The sequence below is a fragment of the Notamacropus eugenii genome, chromosome 3 (genome assembly GCF_028372415.1).
Source record: "Notamacropus eugenii isolate mMacEug1 chromosome 3, mMacEug1.pri_v2, whole genome shotgun sequence".
Classification (NCBI taxonomy): domain Eukaryota; kingdom Metazoa; phylum Chordata; class Mammalia; order Diprotodontia; family Macropodidae; genus Notamacropus; species Notamacropus eugenii.
In genome coordinates this window covers 232,656,770-232,668,145 of record NC_092874.1, presented here as the reverse complement: position 1 = coordinate 232,668,145, position 11,376 = coordinate 232,656,770, and the positions used below count along the sequence as shown (strand labels likewise).

General features: G+C 51.8%; 2 protein-coding genes across 2 annotated transcripts; one reads left to right on the top strand and one right to left on the bottom strand.

Annotated features, from left to right (window-relative positions):
• The first annotated feature begins 257 nt into the window (after positions 1-257).
• On the top strand, positions 258-3,501 carry NDUFA4L2 (NDUFA4 mitochondrial complex associated like 2). The gene is made up of 4 exons (XM_072655122.1): positions 258-619; positions 1,152-1,240; positions 2,221-2,281; positions 2,559-3,501. The coding sequence occupies exons 1-4, from the start codon at positions 563-565 to the stop codon at positions 2,613-2,615; spliced, it is 264 nt and encodes an 87-aa protein (XP_072511223.1). The 5' UTR covers positions 258-562; the 3' UTR covers positions 2,616-3,501.
• A 174-nt stretch (positions 3,502-3,675) lies between these two features.
• Positions 3,676-10,340, bottom strand: SHMT2 (serine hydroxymethyltransferase 2). Its single transcript, XM_072655119.1, has 12 exons — positions 10,188-10,340; positions 8,549-8,746; positions 7,836-7,915; positions 7,508-7,708; positions 7,145-7,226; positions 6,864-6,986; positions 6,634-6,773; positions 5,879-6,044; positions 5,004-5,103; positions 4,734-4,889; positions 4,383-4,490; positions 3,676-4,164 (listed from the first exon to the last, which is right to left on the bottom strand). Exons 1-12 carry the CDS (start codon positions 10,218-10,220, stop codon positions 4,037-4,039), a joined length of 1,515 nt encoding a protein of 504 aa, XP_072511220.1. The 5' UTR covers positions 10,221-10,340; the 3' UTR covers positions 3,676-4,036.
• Positions 10,341-11,376: the final 1,036 nt, after the last annotated feature.

Sequence of the window (11,376 nt, the reverse complement as noted above, 5' to 3'; positions counted from 1 at the left end):
AAAACCCTTGGTCTATTTGAGTGGAGTCCAAAGCTTGAGCTGAGGCAGAAATTCCTGTATCCTATCCTCAACTCATCTACTCTGCCCCAGTTCAGCCTCCTTCGTTCAGTTTTCCTGGCTAAAAAATAGGGACTTCCTGCTCCACACCCGCCTCAAGTTCTTCCAAGCCCCAATTCTCAAAAATTCTTTGGCTCTCTGCGTGTATGTAGGGGGAGGGGGTTCACGAAGATTATTACCATATTGCTTAGAATATGAGTGTCCTGGGTTCAGGCTGAATTGGGCAGGGGTGTATTCCTGTTCTGGGAAGTGTGGGAGGTGGCATCCCATTCCAGACGCCAGCCCCCTAAAGCCTTTTCCAAGTCTTTTCCCAGTTCCGCCGCTGGAGGAGAGAGGAGGCGAAGTGGAATAGGTGGAGGCAAACTCAGGGATGGGCTGAATTGATCCCTCCCAGAGCCCTGGGCAAATGGGGTGGGGGAGAGGTGGTAACCCAGGAGGAGAAAAAGAGTGGAACTGAAAAGAGGAGGAGGAGAAAGAGGAGAAGACGGGAGAACACAGAGGCAACATGTTGGGAAACAAATTTTGGGACCGTTTCATCCGGCAGATCAAGAAAAACCCCGGAGTGAGTCCCATTCCCTCTATGGAGCCCCATATTTGCCTCTCTCCTTCTCGTTCCTCACCCCTTTCCCTCTATCCCAATATTCTCCAAGCTCTTACCCTGCGATCCCCATTGTCTTTTAGTCACTATCCTTCCTAGTTTCTTCCATCCCTCTCTTTTCTCCCCCCCTCCCCCCTTTCCCCGTCCCTTGCTATAGCTTATTTGGGTTTGTAGGAAATGGAACTATGCTGACCAGGGAAGGGAAAAATCTGGCTGGAGTGGAAGGACCCCGGAGATTTAGGCCAAGTGCGGAACCAAGAGATCTAGAGAAGGAATCTGAAATTGGACCCTCCAGGTCCCTCGGGTCTTCTTATGAAGGAGAAGGCTGGGGAGGCCAAGACTAGCTCTTCTCTGTGAAATTAGCCTTTCAGAGGTTGGGGGGACCTCATAGACAGGAATAAGGGGCCCTATTCTCCTCCAGGGTGAGAGGAAAGAGTCCATCTCTGAATATCTCTCCCATTAACGCCCTCATCCTTCTCCAACTCCCCTACGCCAGCTTATCCCGCTAATCAGCTTCATTGGCCTGGGGATGGGCAGCGCTGCACTTTACCTGCTTAGACTCGCCTTACGCAGCCCCGACGTCAGGTAAGGGCCTGAGAAAACTAACAGGGACACCGCCCTGGAGGCTTGGGTTTAGACTGAGAACTGGGGGCGAAAGAGGAAAGGAGAACTTGCTGAGGATGGTGGAGGTACTGAGGAACACCACACGAGAGGCAGCAGCTACCCCGGGGTTCCCTGGATTGGACTTGCCTTCGGATATCCCAAGCTTCCCACCGTCCTCATAGTGTAGGACTCGAACCGGGCTCTCCCTGCGCCCTTCCCCCGCCCACTTCAGACCTAAGCCTCAGACCCAGCTCAGGTGGTCTGGGTGACCGCGCCGAGCTCCCGGCCCGGTTGCCATGGCGACGCCACTCTGCCCGCGGCCCGGCGGTAGGGTTGGCGGCTCAATTGCCGCCGCGGGGGATGGGACCCTTCCTCACTCGGAGAATCAAGTTAGGGACAGATCCAGTCCGCTTCCTGGCCCCAGCTCCAAGTCGCAGTCTTGTACTCCCCACCGCTGCACCCAAACCCTAGATACCCCCTCCAGACAGCCTTCAGGGTTGTCCTTTATATCCCTGTCTCCGCAGTACCCTTACCATCCTCCTCCTGCACTACCCATCCCCCATTTGACCACCTCTTGCTACCCCTCCACCTCTTTCCAGCAATATTACCTCCCCGTGCCCCCCACCCACCCCAGCCCTACTCTGTTTCGCGAAACTCAAAAGTGCAGGGCTTGGAGAGGTATCCCTGAGCTGGAAGGAGGAGGGGGTGGCCGGGGGGCTGAGCTGTCAGCTGCCAGCCCCACGCTGACAGCGGTGACAGGCTGCCTGTCGCCCGCCCCGTCAGCTTCTTCTAACATTGTGCCCCTCCCCCCAACCTCCCACCCCTGTCGATCACTTTCTGTCAGGGAAAACAACCCCTCCCTCACTCCATCCCCTGGGGGGGAACCCTGAAGCAAAGAGAGGGGGAACGAGTCAGGGCTTCTTATTTACCAAGCCCCTTCTTTCCCACCCCACCCTCCTCAGCTGGGACAGAAAAAATAACCCAGAACCTTGGAATCGCCTGAGCCCCAATGACCAGTACAAGGTAACACCCCCCACGTTTCCCTATCCTTCTCCTGAGTCTCCTGCCTCCCCCCTCCCCTCCCCAGCTCCTCTAACGTACCCTGTCGCTTCGTATTCTCCAGTCTTGGAGTTTCAGTGTTTACGACTCGCATTCCCCATTACTCTCCGGACCCTTCCTCCCTCTACCCTTGGAGTTGGGGTCCCAGGCCCCATCCCATAAACTTGGGGCTAAGGCCTGGGGAATAGGTGGGGAATAGGTCGGGAATATAACCCAGGGTGAACATCCTTCCTTTCTGCAGTTCCTCGCAGTCTCCATGGACTACAAGAAACTGAAGAAGGACCGGCCGGACTTCTGAAGTGGGGGGGCGTGTGTGTATAGGGGGGCGTTCTTACAGTGGGACTGAGGTTCAGTGCCTGTGACCGCGTGGAGCTGGGCCGAGAGGGGAGGGGCAGCACCCTGGGTGTCTCGATGCCAATAAACACCATCACCAAAGTCCGACGTCTAAGGAGCCGGGTATGGGTTCGCTGCCTGGGGTTCTTCCTGCCTGGGCCTGGCTAGGGGAACACTTCACTGTCAGTGCTCCTGACTGCTATAGATCTAGGTTCCCACGCTCTGAGGGGACTGGTCTTCCCACCCTCGAAGTTCCGGACAGCGGAAGCACCTCTGACACAACCCAAATCCCTGGCGTCGCAAAGGAAGGCAAAGCACCAGGATCCCCACCCCCCACTTCTCTCGGAGGCTGGGGAAAGACCGTGGAATCAGAGATCCCAAAACCCAGATCGCACACAGCCTAAGGCCGCACAGCAGAGCCTAGTTGGTTTTCCAAGGCACCAGGCCAGAAGCTTGCGTGTCATACGTGCACCAGAGGACCTCGCTGGCTCCGCTTCTCCCCTGGGCACGGGCTCAGGGGGTGGGTCCGGCTGGTTTCTTCAGCCCCACCCTCACCAGAACAGGCAGTACGTGTCATCCCCCCTGGCCTCTCCAGTTATAACTCTGAGGCCGCCAAGAAAGAAGGCCCAGAGTGTACCTAACACCTTGCCACAGGCTTTAGACCCCCCACAGCTTCTCAATACCTTCCCACCCCTGGCCCCCATGTCATGCCTCACAAGTGGATCACCCCGGGACGGCTCCCACATTTCTTCTTCATCCATTCCCAGTCCCCTCCCTTCCCCAAACCCCAATCTCGGGGGATCAAGCAGAGGCAGCCGTGGGCAAAATACAATTTCATTTAACAAATTGAATTTGCTGCGCCTGCTAATCACGTCTGGTGTCGGCTCTGATCAGAGTCAGAGGGAGGCGGACCAAGCCCCATGGTCCCATGGCCCCAGGGAGGGAACACAGAATGTGAAGGCGGGGAACACAACTCAGCCTGTTCCCCATCTTTTCCTGTTCCCCCTCAACTGAAAAACAGGAGATAGATGCAGCATTTTTATTAGATTAACAAAAAAGAGGCAGGTCTATCTTTGAATCCCTTCCTCCCATCCAAACAGTTCATCTGCCCCCTTCCAACTCTATAGAAAAGCAGAGGGGACCAGAGAAGAATAAGGTATTTTCAGTTAATGTGTTAGGAAAGAGGGAGGCAAGAAGATACATCACATCTACCTTATCCCAAACTTGCAAAGAGTACTAGAAAACTCAGCTACAAACTTAGTGGGCTGAGAAGAAAGACCCCTTTGGGGACTAACGGCTCTCCTTCCCCCTCCTGTTCCCAAATTTGCTTAGCAGGAAGGGATAGGTATCATCCAGTTCTCAGAAGCAGTTAGACAGCATAGCCCCTTAGCGCTCCTCAAAGCCAGGCATGGGAAAGGCCCGGGCAAAATCTTCCACTCGTTGCCTGAGATTGGCCAGGCGCTGTCTTGTTTCCAGATCATTCAGGAGAAAGGATTTGAAATCCTGGAGCTTCCCTGGAGGTTGGGAGGAAGATGGTAGAGGGAGAAAAGGGATGGTGTGAGAGAAATGAGCAGAAGCCTTCCTACCTAGTCTCCCCTCCCAAACACCCTTGATGACCCTTGAAGAACAGTAGATTGTTAGGTGAGCAGTTCTCAGGCAGTGACTAAAGGGAAAGTGACTAAAGCTCAAGGATGGATTGTGGGCAATCCTGGGCCCTCAGCTTGACGCTCACCTGTTTTGTTCTTCACATCTAGCCCAATGTGAACACCTTCATCAATAAAGTTCACTACTTGTCGAAAGTCATCTTCTCGAAAGTGTCGAGATGTTAAGGCTGGCGCCCCTGTTTAGCAGGAAAGGTGTTAGAGCACTGGCTAGGCCATACTCCTAATCACAAACTCATGCCCCTTGATTGTTATGGGTGAGGAAAGGGGCTCTTCTCATTCATTTATTCAGTGCCTATGAGATGACAGACACTCTGCTAGGTGAGAGGGGCAGAAAGACAGACATCTCCATAGGTCTCCTTCAGCGACTGAGGCATAAGCCCTCCCAGGATCACTCATCTTTGGCCCCTCTCCCCACGTACCAAGCCTGAGTCCCCCTGGGGTGATGGCGCTCTTGTCCCCTGGACAGGTGTTCTTGTTGGCTGTGATAGACACCAGTTCCAGAACTCGCTCAGCCCTAGCTCCATCCAGCCCTTTGGGCCGAAGGTCAACAAGAACTAAGTGATTATCAGTGCCCCCTGAAAGAGAAGAATAGGAGTAAGATAGGGTGGGTGTCATCGATAACCTCCTAGAATGAGCAGACTCTCTCAACCCTCCAATACACACTAACAGTGGCTCCCATGACCCCTTACCAGACACCAAGGAGTAGCCCCTCTGGAGAAGCGCATCAGCCATAGCCCGGGCATTCCGAACGACCTGCTGGGAATACTCTCTGAACATTGGGGTATTGACCTAGGATGGGCACAGAGGAGATCAATATTAACACCTAAGAAACACCTGTATCTACACCTACCCCATCACTTCTGAGAACAAAAGGGTCTAGGATCAGATCAAGAGAAAGAAGAGAACCTCCAGTCCAGGGATTCTTAATTTGGGTGTCCAAGTATTTTTTTAAAAAATATTTCTGAACTGTATTTCAGGATAACTGGTATCGTTTGCAATCCTGTGTATTTTACTTAATATATTTAAAAACAGCGGTGTACAAGTTTCACTGGTCTGCCAGAGGGGTCCAGGACACAAAAAAGGTTAAAAATCACTAATCTAGAACAACATCCTCCATTTTATAGGTGACCAAAGTAAAGCTCACAGGCAAACTAAGAGGTTTAAGTTCACAAAGGTACCAACACAATCTCTTGTATGATACTGCTCCCCATCTCCACCCCCATAGCAAGAGCTTCCTCCAACCCCTCCTTCAAAGAAAAGAAATGAGTGTTGTTAATTACTTTCTCCTAATCCGGAAGGCCTTATGTTGTGCTCCTCCCCATCCCACCCCCAACGGATGCACTTTTTTTCTCCCTTTTCCCTCCGTGGCCACTCTAGCAGTAATAAGAGATGAAAAATATACGACTCCAGCGAGCTCCCCTTTTTCCTACTGCTGTATAATAAATCTAGTTCTACTGGCACCCAGGCTGCCACTCTAAGGAGGTACAATGGGCTGATATCATGACTTGTGTGGCTCATTCATTCCAAGCAGCAGACCCCTCCAATCAGGGCCAACCCCACCTACCTGCTTGAGGGCCACAGCAACAGCTGCAATGGCATGGTTATGGGGCCCACCCTGCAGGGAGGGGAACACAGCAAAGTTGATTCGGTCTTCAAATGTGTAGGGGATCTCTTTCCCAGTTTTGGGGTCCACAGACTGTACCCCTTTGCGATAGAAAATGAGTCCTGCCCTATGAGGAGAGAGAAAACAAGGTCAGGGAACTAGCCTGTATGGAATTTGAGATGGTGGGAGAGGTGAAGGGTTTGACTGGGGGTCGACAGCTGGCAATTTAATGGAGGGAAGGCCAAAATGGGAAGAGTCTGGCTTCTGTTGAACCTTACATGCCTAAAGTCTTTGGAAGTCAGGGTTTCTCTGCAGGTTAGTCACAATGGGATTAGGGTTGGGAAGGGGGCAGACAGATAAGGTCAATTCTGGCTGTACAAAAAGAGTAGGGGACCAGAAAAAGGGCATTATTCTGGGATTCTAAAGTCAGGGCAGAAGGGTTCTACAGAAGGGTACCTGGGAAAGAAGAAATAAGAATCTTCTAGGCAGACCCTTTCCCTTTCCTAATTCCCAAGTGGATCCTCAACTGTTTTCCTATCCTTTTAAAAACTCCTGTTAGTTCACTGAAGGGTTTTACTCCCAGAGGGAAGAGAGAGTGTGTGTGTGTGTGTGTGTGTGTGTGTGTATGCGTGTGTGCGTGTAAACATAGAGAAGGGAAGAAAATTAGTCTTTGAAGAGCTCTCAACACAGTGGAATGCCCAGTGGCAAGCTCTGACCTGGCCCCACGCAAGGTCTTGTGGGTGGTGGTTGTGACAATATCCGCATGGTCGAAAGGCGAAGGAATGACTTTGGCAGCCACCAAGCCACTGATGTGTGCCATGTCAGCCATCAGATGGGCTTTGACCTCGTCACACACCTACATGAAGAACAGGAGCTCAGCTTGGTGGAGTGGGAGAAGAGTTACTTAAGTCTGATTGACCCACTTGAAGTTTGCTCTTTGACTCACCTCCCTCATTCGGGCATAATCAATGAGACGAGCGTAGGCGCTGGTACCCGCAATGATAAGACGTGGCCGGAACAGCCGGGCAGTGAGGGCCAACTGGTCATAGTCAATGAGGCCAGTGGAAGGCTGAACAGATGGACAGAGGGATAATTGAGACTCCGGGAATGCGGAAGAGAACAGCAATTCTCTCCTCCTTTCAACCCATGGGGCTTTGGAGGTGAAACCTGTCCTCTCTTCCATCCTGCCTCCAATAGCCCATGTTTCCTTCACTTTCCATCACTCACATTCAGTTTATATGGCATAGATTCAAAAAAGATGGACGTGGCTGAGATCCGCTTGACACTGGACATATAACCATGAGTAAGGCTGGGGAAGAGAAAGAGAGAGACAAACTAAGGAGATCTCAGAGCAGGGAAAACAAAACCTGAAAACCTAGGTTCCCATCCCCATATATGGCTGAACTCCTGTCATTGCTTATGTCCTAAAATATCTTCCTCAACTCAGGCCCCTATTCCCTTTCCCCAACTCAGGGAAATTCCACTTAAGCAAATCGCCCCTCTAGCTTTTTAGATCTAATTTTTGAGTCCTTGGACCTAGCCTGTCCTAGCTGCTTTCTCCCTCTTTCCCACAGCTCCCCTCAAACTCACTGGCCTCCATCAGGCAGATCCAGTCCCATGATCCTGTCATGGGGCTGCAGGACAGCCGTATAGGCAGCCAGATTGGCTGGAGATCCTGAATATGGCTGGACATTGACTCCCCATCTGTCAGGGTCAAGGTCAAAGGCCTCTAAGGCACGTCGCTGGCATAATAGTTCAATCTCATCAACTATCTCCGATCCACCGTAGTACCTGTCATTGACGAGGGGGAAGAAAGAAAGGGTTAAGTCTGGACACAACAGGGTGGAAGGGCCAGGTTCACTCCATCCCCTCCTCCCACAGCTCCGGCCTTCTCTTGGCCCTGGCCCCCTCATCTCACCTCTTGCCAGGGTAGCCTTCCGAATATTTGTTGTTTAGACAGGATCCCAAAGCCTCAAGAGCTGCTCGGCTACAGAAGTTCTGAGATGACAGATATAGGAAGAAGGTGTTATAAGGGAGCACCCCACCTCATCCCAGTTCCCTAAAATTATGATGCTAGGCCAGTCTGATCCTTCCACTAGAGCCAGTGCTATACCAAGGAGAAAATACAGTTATCCCTTCCACATGAGACTTTCCTTATCAAGGTTTCAATACATCACAGGTTGGTGTAAGAAATTAAGTGAGAATTTTGGGGGAGTTTTGCAGATGCCTCAGACAATACAGAAAAAGTTTAGAAACTCAGATATATGTAAAATATATGCATACTATTGTATAATATCAACACAGTTTATCTCTTAATATCATAATTCAGATTTCTCTGGTACAAAGTATGGGAAAACAGGAAGTTTTATTTCCACGCTTTGATGTGGAGTTGTGAGCTAGCACAGACAGGTTAGAGGTCAGAAACTAATTCACAAGCCAAAGGAGCTGTGTGAGAAAGGATATCAGAGAGGAGAACATGGAGTCACATGGCCAGCGGGATTTATAGCTTTCTAAGTCAAAAGCTTCCAGCAGGGATCCAGTTCTATTAGAGTACACCACCACAGTCCTAAGCATCAGAGGCAGATCCACCCAGCCCCAACCCAGAAATGTCTACTCCCAGGGTGCTCCTACCTCAGAGGCAATGAGCTCTAGGCCCCGACACTGTCTATCCTTCTCTCTCTGTAGGAGTTCCCACATCTCAGGGTCACTGTCAGACAGGCTTTCCTGGCCTGTCCAGCCTCTGGAAGCCTCTCCAGCCTGGGTTTTGGCTGCCTCTCCATGCTGGGCCCGAAAAGTCACCTGAAACAGCTGACTGCATCTCTGGAGGGGCTGCCAGGACAGAGAAAAATCACACACATACACTCCCAGACTCCATAACCCAGAGCAGGGTAGGGAACTTTTAGTCACTCAGCCATCTGTGGCCCTCGAGGTCCTCAAGTGTGGTCCTCAGACTGAATCCAAACTCCCAGGGATTTGTTTTGTAAAGTTTGGATTCAGTTAAAGGGCCATAGGGGGCCTCATGGCCAAAAGTTCCCTGCCCCTGACCCAGACTCAGTCACTTCTGCCCTGCCCCCAGTGTCTGGCTCAGATCAGCTGAGCCTGGTCATTCCTGAAGACAGTTTAAGAGGTCAAAGTTCAGAAGAAAGTCCGAGGGGGGTGGCTCTGATTTGATCCACTCCACTGAGACAGCAAGGGATGGGGGGAGGAGAGCTTCCCACGACTGGACAAAGCTTAGTCAAGCCTTCTAGAACCATAGTAAAAACCAACAGCTTCAGCCCCTTCCTATCCCACTCCCAGCCCCCCAACCCAAGGGAACTCTCCCTAAGTCCTCCATTATTAACACAGTAAGCCTGGTCCCAACAATAACATTGGGGAGAAGGTAAGAATGCTGAATAAAGGGGAGGTACAAAGTTCTAAGTCTGAAGTCCCAAAGGCAGGGCTGAGGGAGGCCCCCAAATGGATTGCTGGTTTCTACTGTAACAGGCACCTCTAATCCCTAAAGAACTGGAGATCTGGGGGAGGCAACCAGAATGTGGGCCACATACTGCCCCCCCCAACCATATGCCACCCTTCCCTCCCTCCCTGATGCAACTAGCCCATGACCGTTGCATCATCTGCAATTGAAAGTTGTTTTTTTTGACTTCTGCTGCTGGCATGGGATGGTTGAGATGAACCGTCACCCATGTCCCTGGGTGAATCCAAGGCTAAGGGAGCTCCCTCACAAGTTGGGCTAGGCAGGACACAACGCGGGCAGGGTAAGGCGGTCTGCCCCGAGGAACTGGGCACCCTACAATTACTGACGCTTTCTTTGCCATCTCCCTCATCCCATCCGCTCTGAGACACCTGTAACTAGGCAGGCCCCCACCCATCTACTCCCCTTGAGTGCGGGGCGAAGGAACAAGAGGAACTCCGTGCCCCGCTTTCAGTCTAGCGCTAGTCTGGAAAGTGAGGGATCCTGAAAGTTGGGGGGTACTCCAAAGTTGGGGGGTTCTGCCCACATAGCTGATGTCCCTTCCCCCATGCCACGTGATCATGGCTGGGGGGTGAGCAGGACCGGTTCAGAGGAAGAGGGGACACTAGCTCTCAGTGCTCCGAGTCCTGTGCCTGCCCTTCCCCCTCTCCTCTCTCCTCCAGGCCCCCCCGCTGCGGGCCACGTGCTAGAAAGTGCTGGGCAAAAGCCCCAGGCCTGGGGCAAGCCCACCTTGGGGGTCGGGTTGAAAGTGTGTGCTGTGTCAAGCTGCCTCCGAGGCCCGGCCACCCCTGGCCTTACCCGGAATGCACGAAGCAAGGGTAAAGGTAACATCGCGGTTCGGAGACTCAGCAGGTCCTGCTAGGCACCCGGGCCCCCAGCAGCTCGGAAAAAGAAGGATGCAGGAGCGCATGCGCCAAAAAAAGAGAGGCTCGTAGCTCCCGGCTTTAAGGTGAGGCGGAGCTAGCACATGCGCATAAGAGCTCCGGCATTGTCTTCTGGGAGTTGTAGTTTTGTGGGCATCTTCCGTTCTTGTTTCCATCCCAGACGACCTAGAAGGGGAGGAGTGGGGCTATGGCGGGAAAGAGCGTGGGTGGGGTCGCCTGGTTTGGGAGAAGTTACAGTATGAAATTCTTCCTTCCGAGATTTATGTCTGGTTTTCCATAGTCGTTTTGCATGTCGTATCTCCCTTCCCCCACCACGTTAAACGGGAACCTTCTTGAGGGAAGAAACGGTTTTTGCCTTTGTATCCCCATCACATGCTTGCCATACAGTAAGCGCTTAATAACTGCTTGTTGATTGACTGACTGCTGGCTCCCTACTCATAGCCTTAAATCACAGCTGGGCCACAGAGGAGATTCCAACTTGGGTCTTCTAATTTCACAGAACCCTTAATTCTATCCCACTCCCTCATTTTCTCCCTCTGCCCTCCCCTCCAAACCCTCCCACCCACTACCCTATCTTCAGTTCTGCCGTAGGAGCCCCGAGGGTTCTTTACCTGCTTCCCGTACATATGCTCAAGTCTTCCCCATCCTTAAGAATATCTTCACTAGACCCTACTACAAGTTATGATCCAAGCTATGACCCTGTATCATTCCTCCCTTTCTCAGTCAAAACTCCAAAGAAAGGACTATTTACACCCTTTGTCTCATCTCCTGTATTCTCCCTCACTTTTAACCCTTTTCAATCTGGCTTCCAATCTCATTACTCAACTTTTTCCTTTTCTGTCTCCTATCAGAATCATCATTTCATATCCTACCCCCTAACTATGGGGTATATCCCAAGGTTTGTCCTAGGCTCTCCTTTCCCATCATCTCTCTCTCTCTCTCTCTCTCTCTCTCTCTCTCTCTCTCTCTCTCTCTCCCTCTGTCTCTCTCTCTTTCTGTCTCTGTCTCTGTCTCTGTCTGTCTCTCTCTCTCTCTGTCTCTCTCTCTGTCTCTCTGTCTCTCTGTCTCCCTCTGTCTCTCTCTCTCTCTGTCTCCCTCTGTCT